The sequence below is a fragment of the Gopherus evgoodei genome, unplaced genomic scaffold, assembly GCF_007399415.2.
Source record: "Gopherus evgoodei ecotype Sinaloan lineage unplaced genomic scaffold, rGopEvg1_v1.p scaffold_34_arrow_ctg1, whole genome shotgun sequence".
Lineage (NCBI taxonomy): Eukaryota > Metazoa > Chordata > Testudines > Testudinidae > Gopherus > Gopherus evgoodei.
Window position 1 is genome coordinate 2,744,373 of NW_022060016.1, and position 15,616 is coordinate 2,759,988.

The 15,616-nt window shown below is 55.0% G+C and overlaps 1 protein-coding gene across 3 annotated transcripts in view; it reads right to left on the reverse strand.

Moving 5' to 3' along the window:
• The window catches only part of NPAS1 (neuronal PAS domain protein 1), a 95,806-nt gene that overhangs the window by 12,239 nt on the left and 67,951 nt on the right, over positions 1-15,616 (reverse strand). For 2 of the 3 annotated variants that reach the window (XM_030544548.1, XM_030544547.1), the window contains exons 5-9: positions 15,432-15,521; positions 6,545-6,737; positions 4,918-5,033; positions 4,019-4,215; positions 3,360-3,466 (exon numbers count right to left, since the gene is read on the reverse strand). In XM_030544548.1, coding sequence (XP_030400408.1) covers positions 3,360-3,466; positions 4,019-4,215; positions 4,918-5,033; positions 6,545-6,737; positions 15,432-15,521 — 703 coding nt within the window. The remainder of the gene's footprint in view (positions 1-3,359; positions 3,467-4,018; positions 4,216-4,917; positions 5,034-6,544; positions 6,738-15,431; positions 15,522-15,616) is intronic. The other variant, XM_030544549.1, reaches the window with a different exon arrangement.

Here is a 15,616-nt window from a genome sequence, read left to right on the forward strand (position 1 = left end):
AATGGCCGGAAGTGGAAGCTGGACAAATTCAGACTCGAAATAAGGTGTCAGTTTTTAATAGGGAGAGTAATTAACCACTGGTGCAATTGACCAAGGGCCGTGGTGGATTCCCCATCCCTGGCAAGTGTACAGTGAAGACTGGATGTATTTTTATAAGAGATCTGCGCTAGTTCAGACCCGAATTAATTCAGGGCATTCCTATGGCCTGTGTTAGACAGGAAGTCAGAGAAGACGACCAAATATGTTAAGGGTTGTTATAAAGAGGATGACGATCATGTGCTGTCCGTGTCCACTGGAAGTAGGACAAGACGTAATCGGCTTAATCTGCAGTGAGGGAGATTGAGGTGAGATATCAGGACAAACTTTCTAACTCGGGGAAGTGAAGCTCTGGAACAGGCATCCAAAGGAGGTTGTGGACTCCCCTTGGTTGGAGATTTTTAAGAACAGACTGTCAGGGCTGGTCTAAGTTTACTTGGTCCTGCTTCAGTGCAGGGGGTGGGACGTGATGACGTGTCAAGGTCCCTTCCAGCCTGACATTGCTATGATCACACTGGTCCTTCTGGTTTTTGAAGCTGTCTGACTCCATAGCACATGCCAGGGCCCGGCTCAAAGGTTTGATAGGTTAAGGGCTAGTTTTTATTAATAACGGACTGCACCTTTCATCCAAAGCCGCTTTCATGCTGCATATAAAGACCCTAGTCCAGCTGCTCCCTCTCTAGGGTGGGATGCAGCAGTTGTCTGAACATCTGCCTTGCAGTTTAGGCCAGGAAGTGTAGAAAGAATCCTGCATCCAGTTGAAACTGGAGTGGGGAGGGGAGTGGTTTAGGGAGCAGGGATTTAATCGCCAGGATTGGGATCTCGCCTGGACAAGCAGGGGTTAAATGCCTGGATTCTGACAGGAATGTTCAGTGGATTTTTAATGATCACAAGGGGTCAGGATCCGATTTGAAAGATAGCAAGGCCAGCCCAGACTGCAAAGGGAGAGCGCCCCCTGCTGATCACCTGCTCCCTGCCCCCTAGCGCCATGTTGGGGTCAGCACTGACTCAAAGGAGAGAGCGCCCCCTGCTGTGTCACTCATGGCAGCCCCTGCAGCACAGCGCCCCCTAGCACCGCACTGGGGCAACGAGGTCAGTGCTGACTCAGAGCTCCTTAAAGTTATCAACCACTTCCTACAGCACTGCACGGGGGCATTGAGATCAGCATCAACTGGGAGCAGCGTGCTGCCTAACTGGCCATAAGCACTATTCCCTGTAGCGTCCTGATTGATCCCGGGAGGGCACCCATCCAAGAACTGAGTAAACCCAACACTCCTTAGCTTGGTAGAATTGCTATCAGCCTGCCTGCCCAGAGGCATAAGCATTGCCTTCTAGTGCATCGATAGACATAACACAGACCAAATCTATCCCTGGAGACAAGGGCGTTGCGATATTCCCCTAGGTCTCTTGCACTCTCTTGCTGATCCACAGCCCATTCCTGGGCGCCTGCTTGGACTTCTCCAAAGGCAGATCAGTGTTGGGTAAGGAACTATCAACCCCTAGTTTAACATGGAACACATTACATGGATTGAAAACTGGCTAACTGATAGATCTCAAAATGTCATTGTAAACAGGAAACCCTTCTCCAACAAGTGTCTTTCCAGTGAGGTCCCACAGGGATCAGTTCTTGGCCCTACACTATTTCACACTGTTATCAGTGACCTGGAAGAAAACATAAAAATCACCACAGAAATTACACAAAAATTGGGGGTGTGGTAAATAACGAAGAGGACAAATCGCTGATACAGAGTGATCTGGATCGATTGGTAAGCAAGGCACAAGCAATCACTATGCGTTTTAGCACGGCTAAATGTCAGTGGATACATCTGGGAACAAAGACCGTTGGCCGTACTTACAGGATGGGGGACTCCAGCCTTTGGAAGGAGGGGCTCTGAAAAACATTTGGATAATCAGCTGAACATGAGCCAAAAGATCTAATGCGAACCTGGGATGTATAAAAAGGGGAATCTTGGATAGGAGCAGAGAGGTTATTTTATGTCTGTGTTTGGCGCTGGTGCGTCCACTGCTGGGATCCTGTGTCCGGTTCTGGTGCCCACAATTCAAGAAGGAGGCTGATAGATTGGAGAGGGGTCAGAGAAGAGCCACAAGAATGATTAAAAGATTCTAAACCCTGCCTTAGAGTGATAAGACGCAAGGAGCTGGAGCTATTTAATTTAACAAGGAGAAGGTTAAGGGGTGACTTGATTCCAGTCTATCAGTATTTACCTGGGGAACAAATATTTACAAATGGGCTCTGCAGCCTAGCAGAGGAAGGTCGAACATGATCCAATGGCTGGAAGTTGAAGCCAGACACATTCAGACTGGAAATAAGGTGTCAAGTTTTAAATGGGTAATTAGCCATTGAGACAATTTGCAGTTTACGAAGAACCTTGGGGCTCAGCAAGACTTGCCTGGGATCCGGCACATCAGGTCTGCTGGGGAAAGGACAGGGCTGATGGCAGATCTTGCTGGACAGGCAGTGCCACATGCCCGCCTGGAGGAAATCCAGCTATGGACAAGAGCGCATGCAGCATGGCCAGCCCCTTCGCCAGGGAGAGCACCCCTCCTAGGAGAGACGATCAGGGAGGCAGGAACTGAACCCCTCTCACAGCAAACATGACGCAGCTGAAGTTAAAAAAGCAGCTACGGAGGCAACTTTGGAGCTGCTCCTGACACTGGAGAGAAGCAGCTTAGACCCAGATCAGCGCAGGCAGCTTTTCCCAAGCGGAACAAAATGACGCACATGACAAAGAGCTAGAGGGCAGGGGCGTCTCCTGCAGAGGAGGTGAGGGGGAAGGGGAATCCATTGGCAGAGACAATTCAGCAAGTATCCCAGGAGAGGATAGGGACACAACTTTTCTTTGCACTAGGAACCCAGAGCCATCCAGCACACAGGCACAACTTGCTGTGTGTCAGAGTAGCACCTTGTTGTGCTAAGGGCTGGACCCACACTCCCAGGGAGACAGTCCCAACCCTGAAAAGCTGACATTCAAAAGAGACCAAGGAAGGATGATTAACCTCATTGTACAGATGGGGGAAAAATGAGGCACAGAGATTTTTTTTTTTTTTAAAGTGATGCAGGTTAGGGGATCTGTGGCACATGTGGGACTCCAAGACTTGTCTCCTGAGTGCCCAGTGCCTCACTCCCACAGCACTTCCTGCCTCTGGCTGATGAATTTTGGAAATCCAGCAGAGAGCCTTGCCCGCTGTTCTGAAATGTCCCTTTATATTTCTGTCCCCACCAACATGGCATGGACCCTTCACCCTGGAGGGAGGAAGAGCTGGAGCAAACCAGAGCAGGGGATTGTAACTAGGATGCTTACAGTCCAGGTGGCTCTGCCGGATTCCTTCCAAGTCCTCGCCATGGATAAACTGGTAGCAGCTTTTCCCTACCAGCTCCGAGGGGCATAGGTCCATATAATCGCTGATCCTGTGGGGGAAGGAGAGCGGGGGGGTTATAAAGGCAGGGAGAAGCAGAGAGAGATGGGAAAGGGTGGACCAGCTGAACGCCATCCCCTGTCCCAACACAGAGACTGGCTAGGAAGGGGTGCCGACCTGGCATGCCCCAGGATGCTGTTGGATGGTAGGGGCCAGATCCTGAGCCTGGGTAAATTGGCGCAGCTCCACTGATTCCAGTTGACACTAGCTGGGGGTCTGGTCCTATTGACTCTAATGGAGCGACAGCCGATTCACACCAGCTGGGGATCTGGCCCCATCAACGCCAAAGGGGTGACGGTGGCTTCACACCAGTTGGGGCCCTGGCTCCCAGAAAGGGAATGGATCCCTTATAGTGGGGCGAGAGAGACTCCCAGACTACAAGGCTGTATCAGGTATTAACCTGAGGCCAAAACAAAAGGCACAGGCCAATTTTATCTCTGACATCACTGCAGTGACTCCAGATTTACTCCCAGATGGCTGTGTGCAGAATCTGGCCCTAATGCCACCGAGTCACTCCAGACCCAGCCGTCTGCCCAGGACCCACCTGCTCTCACAGTACACGATCTGCAGATCCATGTTGACCCGGAACACAAACATGTGGCACTCAATGCGCACCTCGCTGAGCGTGGATGGCGGCAGCGTGTGGGCCAGAGCCACCAGCCCCAGGACTCGGCTGAGGACTGAATGGGCGTGGGAGAAGGACGGCAGGCGGGGGCGGAGACGGCCAGTAACGTGAATCACCTGTGTGTTGCGGAGGGGTTGGAGATAAAGAGAGAGGGGTATGTATGGGTGGGGAACATTTATTCACTGAGACAGCATCCCTGTGCCGTACCACTGACGGAGAGCCTGGGTCCCTAACACCAGGGCCATGCCAGGAATGAGTCCAAGGGAGTTAGACAGCGGGATATGGGCAGTCATGCCTAGTGGTTAGAGCAGGAGTCAGTCCAGCTGCCCTTGAGACTAGCTCTGCTGCAGGCCCTGATTCCTGACACACGGTGGGTGCCTCCTACTGTCGCTGATCCCACTGCCACAGGCTCCTGGATCCCTTTGAACTTGTGCACTGTTGCAGAGCTGTCGGCCATGGGGAGAGAAGCGGAGAGAAGGAAAGGCTGGCACTAACCATTCACAGCTCGCACAGTGGGCAGCAGGGTACAGCCTTAGCTGGGAGGAAGCATCAGGGGCAGGGCCTGCAGAGAGGTCTGAACGGGAGAAAATGATCCAGGCTCAGCAGAGGTGAGCAGCTAGCAGGGAAAGAGGGAGACTTTTGGCATTTGCATTGAAATTGATCAATCAGGTATTTCAGAGCCTGGAGGGCACAGATCTGATCACCCCCACACTATCAGCCTCTGTAGGAAGACACTGGAAAGGAGATGTGTCCCCACTTGCTAACACAAGGGTTTAGAGGCACTGCACGTAGCAGACCACACCCCCAGGCCCCATTACCTTGTAGCCAGAAGTCTTGACGTGCAGCCCTCTCTTGGTCAAGGTGGATTTCATACGGACGAAGAAGGATCGTTCCAGGGCGTCGTGCCTGGGGCGGGCATGGGAGCCGGCGGGATCTGAGACAGACACGGCGCGATCAGCGTCATTGCTCAGGCCCCCGGCAGGCCACACAGCGAGAAGGGGGCATGATCATCCACCCAGGGCTCAGACTAATCACCATGAGGGGCGTGGCCTTTGTCAGAGCGAGGCTGGCCTTCAAATAACTGAGGTGCGACCACTTCTGCAGCCCTGTAGGCGTGAGGCAGGCCGCCCCGGATTCAAAAAGCAGGTGGCTTCCTGCAGGGATGGGGGAGGAGTCTGTTTTCCTGCTGGAGTAGGGGCACGGGGCTGTGTCATCTTGCACGGCTTCTCAGGCATCACTCTTGCAACCCGCTCATCCCAAGCTCCCTTGTGCCCCACCTCTGACCCTCTGGGAACAGATCCCTTTGAACCCCAATTCCGCCAGCCCCCGCCACAACCCCCATATGCAACCCCCTGTCCATCTCTCATAATCTGGGAGTAGCCGTTTTGCTAAGACTGTGTGCCCCTCATCCCTCTGGCTTGCCACTCCCCCCCCTTAAGAATGGCACTCATCTCCAGCGGAACCCCCTCCCTCCAGGAACACACGTCTCCCCCCCTACACCTGCGCTGCTCTGCACTCCCCAGTAATGCAGAGGACGGGCCGCTGTCTTCTTTCCGTCTGGAGAGGCAGAGCGTGCTCCGGGCTGAGCTTTATATCTCATTCTCTTTTACGCTCCTGCTTCGTATAAATCTTTTAAAGGTTCCCCAGATAAAAGCCAAGCAGACGGATATCAAATGAGGTGGAAGGTGAGTGAAGATTCCCTTTCATTTCTCGCCACCCACCAGGCTCCTGGATGCCGGCTCCTCCGCACGGCCCTGGTGTGGTTGTGGATGTGCGGGGCGGGGAGGCAGGGACGGACACCGACAACCCCTGGGTGAAGGTGGCTGGCGGGGGCCAGGTGAGTGAATAACCAGCCAGCACAGAGTTTGGGCTCCTACCCTCCCTGGGGAAGCAGCTCACACATGAGTGACAAATGGCTGGGAATTCCAAGGCTCGGAGAGCGGGCCGGGGGACAAAGAGGGGGGAAGGGGTTGGGAACAGAGACAGAAGAGGAAAAGAAGGGGAGAAGGGAGAGGAAAGGGGAGAGAGAGACTGGGGAAGGGAGAAAGGAAGAGGGGGGAGATGAAGGGAGAGAGGATGGGGAGTCCAGTGGCTAGAGCAGAGAGGGCAGGGTGTCAGGACTTCTGGGTCCCACCCCCAGCTCTGGGACAGGAGCAGGGTCTAGTGGTTAGAGCAGAGAGGGCAGGGTGTCAGGACTTCTGGGTTCCACTCCCAGCTCTGGGACAGGAGCAGGGTCTAGTGGTTAGAGCAGAGAGGGCAGGGTGTCAGGACTTCTGGGTTCCACCCCCAGCTCTGGGACAGGAGCAGGGTCTAGTGGTTAGCGCAGGGAAAACTGGGCATTTGGGACCGGTGGGTTCTTGTTGCAGCCCTGGGGCAGAGGCAGCGGGTTGGGGTAGGGGATGGGTCCACAGGCTGTTTCTGGCCAAGCAAGAGAAGTGGCTTTACCGGGCTCAGAGGCCTCGTTCAGGGAGGAAGAGCAGGAGGAGGAGGAGCTGGCCCCGGAGAGGCCTGGGGGTTTCTGGCTCCTCAGCGGGGAGCCGACAGCATCGAAAGGCGGCTTGAGCCCCAGTTGCTCAGCGACTTCAGGGTGATCTCTGGGATGGATGTAGTCAAAGACGCTGCTGCCCGTCAGCTCCACCTAGAAGACAACAGAGATGGGGGGTGGGGAGTCAGAGCTGGGCTCCACTGTTTGGGGAGAGAAAGAAGCTAGCTGGGGTCATTCCCCTTTGGGATCCCAGCACCTGGGACCCCCCCCCCCCCGGTGGGACTCATGCCCAATGTGTCTAACACTAAGCTGGCTGACAGACCCAACCAGCCCTTGGCCGAGTCACCTGGCTTCTCCCTTCCCCACCTTTCTAAGCCAGGCCCCGGTGCTCCCATGCCAGACAGCCATCAGAGAGGCGATCAGGAGATTGCGTCTGTACAGCCCCTGGCACCATGGGCTACTAGGCGCTACTACCATCCGAATAACTAATAATGGGATCCATCCACAGGGGAGATGGAGGAGGGTGAACCCCAGCAGGTGCCCTTGACCAGAACATGCTGTTGTCTCACGGGCAGGCATCTCCTCCCCTGGGCTGTGCTCTGGAAAGCTTGCCGGGGATGTGATTAAAAGCCCCAGCGATCTGACTCAGAGACAGCCCCCCCACCCACCAAGAGGGGAAAATAACCTAATTAGTTAGCACAGTTGCCACCTTTCACATGGTAAATAAGCACCCCCCCGCCTGTCACAATAAGCCAAAAAATCAAGCTAATCCCATTTCAAAACAAGCCAATCCCTAAGAACTCCAGCACTCTGTGACTAGAGCCCCCCCGACATGCAATCAGGGCCTGTGGTGGGCCCACTGTGAACCCCTGACTCTCTCCCCCCAACCCCTTGCCCCTGCTTGTCGAGATACGGTCCAAAAAAACCACAACAAGCTACCAGCCAAAAACTAGCCAACAAGCAACTCCCAAGCCAATTAACCCCAAAACAAGCCCAAATTCTGCGTTGTTTTCCTGTGGGGCTGTCAGGTCTGCTAGTTAGCTGAGAGCTGATAGTTAGCTGAGCTGATGGGATGGCCTGCGATGACAGGGACTGGACACGATGTGCCAGGAGGTCCCCTCCAGCCCTGGGTTGCCTAGGCGTGGATTGCTCAACAGCCACGGGTGCCCCCTTGGCGAGGGCACACGCCTAGCAGGGCATGGACCAGGTGCCCCCTTGTGAGGTGAGAACACCAAGCAGCGATCCCTCTGTGGTCCCGGAGAGACCCAGCAGCCTGCCCCCTCTCCTGTCAACCAGGCCTGGCTCTCACTGATCACACAGGGCCGCGTCGCGGCGAATGCAATAAACCTCTGGGTGGAGCGTCTGTTCTGCAGCCAACCCCCCCACTCCCCCCAGACACATGCACGGTGCACCAGCCAGAGCGAGGTCAGCCGGAGTGACCTCCGCGGCGACTGCAAAGGAAGGGGCAGTGCCCCCATCACCATGCCAGCCTGCCCGGGAGCAGCGGCGTCCCCGGTGGAATACCGAAGGTCAGCGCGTCGGGTTAACATTTCCCACCATATAATGAAGAGAGAGGCTCAATAAATAATCATGCCGAGAGCTTTTCTTCGCCTCCAGGGTTCGGGGGCTTTCCAGAGGGCTGAGCCGCATTAAAAGCGAAAAGGAGCAAGCATCGGGCTGCCAAGGCGGCAGCTGGAGATGGGCTAAGGACCGACGCTGTGGAGGAGACCGCTGCCGCCCTTGGGAACAGTGTGCTGCACATGGGGGGGGGGTTGCCCACAGGCAGTATGCCCTAGTAGGATAGAACGGGGCAGGTGGGCAGAAACTGGGAAACAGGACTCATGGGCTGGGGTAGGGGCTACCTTTGTGTTCTGTGTTCGTACTGCACCTAGTGCAATGGGGTCTTCCCTGTGACGGGGCTCCCAAGTGCTACCACAATACACCTAATAGCACTAAAATGTACAGCGCCTAGCACAATAGGGGTCTTAGTCTATGACTGGGGTTTCTGGGCACTACTATAATTCATGTAATAGCAATAAAAACATACAGAGCCTGGCACAATGGGGGTCTTAGTCTATGACTGGAGCTTCTGGGCACTACCATAATTCACCTAATAGCAATAAAACTTACAGCACCTAGCATAGGCGGATATTAGTCCACAATCATGGCTTCCAGGCTCTACCATGTTTTAAAAAATCATAATATTTGCCATGCTGGGAGGGTAGTGGATCTAGTGCTTACAGCAGGGATGCCGGACACCTGGGTTCTAGCCCTAGCTCTGGGAGGGGAGTGTGCTCTAGTGGCTACAGCAGGTGTCTGTGAGCTGGGATTCCTGGGTTCTGCCACTGATTTGGAGAAGGGACGCCAGTGCACGCCACATCACTTTATCCCAAGATAGTGAAAGATAATACCTTCCGGGGGGGGGGGGATCACAAGGATTAATTAACGTCTATGAAGGGCAAAGACTTGGCACCCTGAGCCAGTGGCCATGGCCCGTTTGCCCCCAAGACCTCAAAGCGCTTGAAGAATTCAGTCTCATGCTGCGTTTGTGCCCGCAGGAGGGCAGGAGAGAGATCGCCGTGGTCCCAGTTACTCATCGGAGGTGTCCGGATGCCAGTGGGATGGGAGCCATGGAAGAGCCTAGACAGCAGCGCGCCTAGAGGCAGCATCCTGCTCCTGTTTTCACACTCAGGGGAAGTGAGGCGCAGGGACTCAGCCAAGGGCTCCCAGGCCTGTGTGTTAGCCACTAGCCCACGCTGTCTCCCCAGCTGGCAGCATGGTCTCAGCACGGCTGCCGCGCAAGGCCTGACTACCGCAAACCCGGAGGCTTCTGCCAGCTAAAGGGGCAGGGCAGATGGGGAGGGGTTTGTCTGTCCAGCTGGGGGGGGGTGCATGTGTGAGAAGGGGCATGGTGTGGAGGGGAAAGAAAGAAAGGAAGAAAGGGCTGAAGACCAAGAGCTATTTCCAGGGGGGAGATGGGAGGGAAGGAAGGGGATCTGGACAGTGTGTGTGTTGGGGGAGGGATGGGGGATGCCCCTCCATGAATGAGGCTGGATAATACAGAGCTGGGATGAGGTCGGGGGAGTGGCTCAAATTCTCCCCAGATGGGGGAGGGAGGGGAGGGTGCCGAGCAGCCCTGATCCAATTTCTTGCCTCAGAACCATGAGCCCCCTCCCTCCCCCAAGCCTGCGGCAAGGTCCTCTCCACCAGCATTGACTGCAGTATCAAAGGCTGCCTTCTCCTTGCCTGCGGCTGGCTCTGGGTCTGCTGTGCTCGCTGGGGATGCATTAAAAGCGCCTGCGATCTGACTCAGACACGGAGGCCCTGGGGAGCTCTCAGCGAAACCCTGACGTGCAGCTCAAACTATGCCCCACCCAGGTTTCTTGGGCCAGAGGCTCTGAAAGCATTTAACCCTCCTTCACTTATAGGGAAACTGAGGCACGGAGTGAGGAAGGCACCTAAGGTTACACAGTAAGTCAGTGGCAGAATCAGGTGTGGAAAATCTCCAGATTCCTGACTTCCTGTCCCCTATATTAACCACCAGACCCCACGCTCTGCCCAGAACCAGGGGCAGAATGCAGGAGTCCTGTTGTGTGACCTGCAGCAAGTCCCTTCCCTGCTCTGTGCCTCAGTTTCCCCTTCTACCCTTTGGACTGTGAGCTCTTCTGGGCAGGGACTGTCTTGCACTGTGTCTATGCAGCACCCAGCACAAGGGGGCGCTGATCTCAGCTGGGGTCTGTGCAGCACCATCACAATGGAACCCTGAGATCAGTTGGGGGCCACAACTAATTATGTGTCCTCACTGCCAGTCCCCTAAACAAGCCTTTGCACCACACTCCCTCAGAGGTAGGAGAGCCCAGGAGTCCTTACTCCTAGTGTCCCTCATGCCTGCTCTAACCATTAGACCAGGTACATACACCAGAGCATCATGCATAATTCCCTTGTCATCTCTTCTATTTCTAAAGCATATTGTATTCCAAGATCCCAAAACATCTGATAGACTAGCACTGGAATCAAATCATCCACCTCTGGGGTGGGGTGTGGCAGCCGTTTATACAGGCGTCGCTCACCCAGCACTGAAAGGCAACCACCTCTGGGGTGGGCTGTGGCAGCCATTTATACAGGCGTCGCTCACCCAGCACTGAAAGGCAACCACCTCTGGGGTGGGCTGTGGCAGCCGTTTATACAGGCATCGCTCACCCAGCACTGAAAGGCAGCCATCTCTGGGGTGGGCTGTGGCAGCCGTTTATACAGGCATTGCTCACCCAGCACTGAAATGCAGCCACCTCTGGGGTGGGCTGTGGCAGCCATTTATACAGGCATTGCTCACCCAGCACTGAAATGCAGCCACCTCTGGGGTGGGCTGTGGCAGCCGTTTATATAGGCATCGCTCACTCAGCACTGAAATGTAGCCACATGGCAACTGCAACAGCAATAACTGCATGACAGCCAGGCCAAGAAGAGACGAAGAGCCCAGTGTCCAGGTGGTGGTTGCTTTCCGAGGCAGAATCCCACCACCGGGACTTTCCCCGCACACAGGCGCCCTGCTGTGCTAAACTCACCTCCAGCAGGAGCTGCCAGGGAACGTGGCTGGAGCTGCTCACCCGGGAGAGGAGCCCTATCTCTGCACAGGGCACTGCTGCAAGATTCTGTCTCCCTTACCCCGGCCAGGAGCTACAAAGGTTAGGTGGCTCTCCCCAGCCCAGGTGCCCCTGTTTCCCCCACCACCCTGGAGAAGGAGCATCCCAGGGGAGACCAGGAGGAGGCCCCACTGTCATGGACAGGGCAAAGCTCCTGGATCATCAGTGGCTGAGTAGGGGCCCAGGTGCAGGAGAGGGAGCAGAGGGGGACTATACTTGGGGATCTTCGGGGTTCGTTTCTCTCATGCCCCATGCACTGGACCCCAGCACTGATGGGAACAGCCCCTGGTCCCCTTGTGCAGGACCCCTCCCATGGCAAAGTGATCCTGGGAGAGCAGTGAATGCGATTTAGCAGCTGGTAATGAGGCAGCGCTGGCACCAGGCAACTGGTCAGCTCGCCACGGCCCTCACCATCCTCTTCCTGCCCTGAGCCATCAGCATAACCCAGTGACGGAGCTGGGTTCTCTTGCCAGCTGTCTCTTGACGACCTTAGGTGATCACCCCACCCTGTGCCTCAGTTTCCCCCTCAGGGGCTGTTTCCCCAGCTGCAATCCCTTCCTCCTCCGGACACTGAACCAAGTTATGCTTGCGGCATCCTGGCTGGGGACTGAGTGCTCCCCCCATACTCAGGCCAGGAGGGATGCACTCTCCGGAGACCAGCAGAATGCAGTAAGTCAGGCCGGACACTGGTCTGACTGGCTCTGTCTGACAGGATCTGTTGTTCCAAAGCAGAAGAAAGGAGCCGAAGAACATCTTTGAAGTTTCTCTGTTCTTCATCTCGACAACAGGAGAACAATGGGAAAGGCACAGAGCTGGGGGAGGTGCCAGGGGGCAGCGGTGGGAGCCTGCAGCCGGCCCGATCGATCGATCGATCCTTTCCTTTGCTCAGCGCTGGGCTCTGAGCCTGGGCTCTGCCTTTCAACTCCAGATTTCCCCTACAGCAATTAGAACTGAAAGGGAAAGAAAAACGGGGGCTACAGAACACTGTGCTGCATTACTGAAGGGAGCGTGAGACAGCCGGGGACCAGGGCTGAGGTGTTTGGGCTCTGCATGGGTTGGGGAACCGGCGAGGGTGGGGGTCGGCTTTCCAGATCCTCGGTTCCTGTTGGGGCTAATGGTCAGATGTCACCGTTAAGATCTCAAAGCGCATCACGGGTATTTAATCAGACAGCCAACCCGCCCAGTTATCCCATTTTACAGGAGAGGAAACTGAGGCACGCAGGAGGGTGTCTGCAAGGTCAGAACTGTGGATAGAATCCAGGAGTTTTGACTCTCAGCTCCCCCTTCCCCATTCCCCCAGTCAAACCATTAAATCCACTTCCACTCCTAGAGCTGGGATGAGAACCCAGGAGTCCTGGCTTGTTTGCTGGGCTGCCTTGATGGCTCAGGGTAGACAGAGAATAGTCACAGCACAGTCCATCCCAGTCATGCTCCTAATTCACCCTCCCATGGGCCCTGGGGGGCAGAAAATAGTTCAGTGCGCTCTGGCCATGCCCCTGATCCACGCCCTACACCAAGGGGCTGGGCACAGGGTCCTTCCACCAGCCAGTGAGGCCCCCTCGCACCACCTGGAATTCCACCACGTTATGGCCCCTTGACGCTGACTGAGCAGCCTGAGTTTAAGCAGCATATCTGGGGCGGCGCAGGGAACTGAACACAGATCTGAGCCCCTGCCCCTTACCCTGCAGGGCAACCTGGAACCAGAGAGATCACACAGCTGAAGCTGTGTGTGTGTGTGTGTGTGTATGTGTGTGTGTGTGTGTGTGTGTGTGTGCGCACCCGCGCTGCCCCCTGCTGGAGGGGATAGGCCCTGCTCTCTCTGTGTGGGGCCCTGCTGAGTCTGGTGTGTGTGTGTGTGTCCCCCTATCTCTGCTGCCCCCTGCTGGAGGGGATAGGCCCTGCTCTCTCTGTGTGGGGCCCTGCTGAGCCTGCTGTGTGTGTGTGTGTGTGTGTGTGTGTGTGTGTGTGTGTGTGTGTGTGTGTGTGTCCCTGCTGCCCTCTGCTGGAAGGGATGAGCCCTGCTCTGTGTGTGTGTGTGTGTGTGTTGTGGATACTTGAAGTCCACGACTGAGAATTCACCAGGGCATTTATACAAAGATGGCTCAGTTCAGTGCCCCTTTGTCTGGGTGCTCCACCGCCCCTCCGCCCCCACCAGTCGTAGTCAATCCAGCCTTTAACACAATCGTCAGTCACACGGCAACACAACACATGTACAAGAGCCCTCATTTGTTGCAGAGATAATAGCTGCTATTAATTATTCACGCTGCCAGGGCCAAGAGACACAGCGACAGACAAGGAGAAGGGGAGGTGGCCCCAAGGTTTTCTGGTGCAGGTGAAACTCAGATAAGACAAAGCCCCGGTGTTTGCTAAGAGGCTGTTCCCATGTGTGTCCTGGCTTCGCTGGGGATATGGTGGGGGAAACTCCTGCCTCTTTTGTCCAAAGAGACCTGGTGCTAAAATGGCATCTGTGTGGTGGAGGGCCCGGGCGGGTCAGGGGGAGTCCTGGATGAGCCCTAAGCCTTTCAAGAGCTGATTTGTATCATATGGTCTGTCTCCATTAGGTTCGTAGAGGGGACAGATCAAGGTGCCGGGGGCGGGTGTATTATCAGGTTTGGCCAGGGATGGAAGGGGGTTCTGCTTCCAACTGCTAGGCTAGGGTCAGAGCTTGGGGAAGATCCTTACCCCTGAACGCAGAGATAGGGTTGAACCAAACCCATGGATCTGGGGACGTCTCAACCTGAACCTGGGCTGGGTCTAAAGACTGTAGGTTGTACCCATCCCTGCCCAAAAGGCTTTGGGCCTGATGCTGAGTTATTCCATCTCTGCATAGGGGACAAGGGTAGGTAGAGGTGGCTTTATGCCTCCTTTGTGCTCCTCAAATTCTGTGCCTAGCCCCCCCAGTGTCACCTAGAGCAGCCTCAGGGCTGCTCTAACTCATGTTCTGCTCCCCATGGAGCCCGGGAGGCAGAGAATAGCCAAAGCGCAGTGCACTCCAGCCACACCCCCGATCCACTCCCTCTGGGACCTGGGCCGGGGGGTGGAGGGGCAGAGAAGAGCCACAGTGCAATGCACTCCAGCCACTCCCACAATCTGCCCCATGGGGGGTGTTTCAACAAAACGGAAATATTTTTCAAAATTATATTAAAAAAATGCCCATGAAAAGTTTTGATTTTTCCTATAGAAACTGACTTGTCATTTCAAAATTTGCTTTCTTTTATATATATGTAAAATCAAAATGAAATGCTTTGATTGGCCCAACGTGAAACTGGGGAGGGGGGGAGGAACTTAATTTCACGAAAAATTTCTAAATTTTGGCTTTTCCTCTCGATGTGGGATGGGAAAAAAATAAACAGAAACCTCAACATTTCTCCCAGGGCAGAAAATCGATTTTCCAACCCGCTGTAGTTCCCATCAGATACCCAGACTGGTTACACACCCCAGGGATCCCTCTGCAGGGTGGGGGAACTGGAGACATCTAATCACCCTGGGGCAAACCCCTCTGCATCTAGGCCTCTTCTGGCTCTTACCAGCAGAAGCCCATTAGCACATCCAGCTCCCAATACAATTCAGACCTTAAGCTAGTCTGACTACTCAGCACTTTCCAGCTGGAGACCTCCAAGTGTGCTTCAAAGGAGGTCGGTATCATTATTCCCATTTCACAGATGGGGAAACTGAGGCATAGAGCAGCCCACAGTCACTGATAAAGCCAGCCTCCACAACCACCTGCCCCTTCTCAGAGCTAGGAACAGAACTCAGCAGTCCTGGCTACCAGCCCCAGGAGTCAAACCCAGGAGTCCTGGCCACTAATCCTGTGCTCTAACCCCAAACCCAGGAATAAGAACCCAGGAGTCCTGCCTCCCAGCCCTGTGCTCTAACCACTAGACCACCTGGCTCCTGTGTGTTTCTCTTAGACCATCACAGCTTGGATCTTACTCTCACTGAACTTAACGAGAGATTTGCCACTAGCCTCAGTGGGAGCCGGACTGCTGGGTGTAACACTGATGCTCAGCGGTGAAATGGGAGGCACTTTTCCAGCCACTGATGCACCAGACCTGGTAGATCGTCGCCTTGTGATTCTCACTGCAGCCCACCAGGTCACGTTGCTCATGCGTTTTAAGCTGCCGCATGGTCTGGCCACCTGATTGGAATTTATTTCCAGCGGGTGTATCCATTATTCATGTTAGTACACAGCTCGCATCGCTCCTACCTGCGAGAGCCCGAGGTAAATAGACACCGTCTCGGAGATGTAAAGAAACTTCCCCTCTTGGTTAAGTGCAAACACAAACCCGTCCAGAGACTGAGAAGAGAAGAGAGAGACAGAGAGAGAACAAATTTACTATGCAGCTCACTTGGGCCGGGCGCCGGCGGCGCCAATGCTTTCGATGCCGCTGG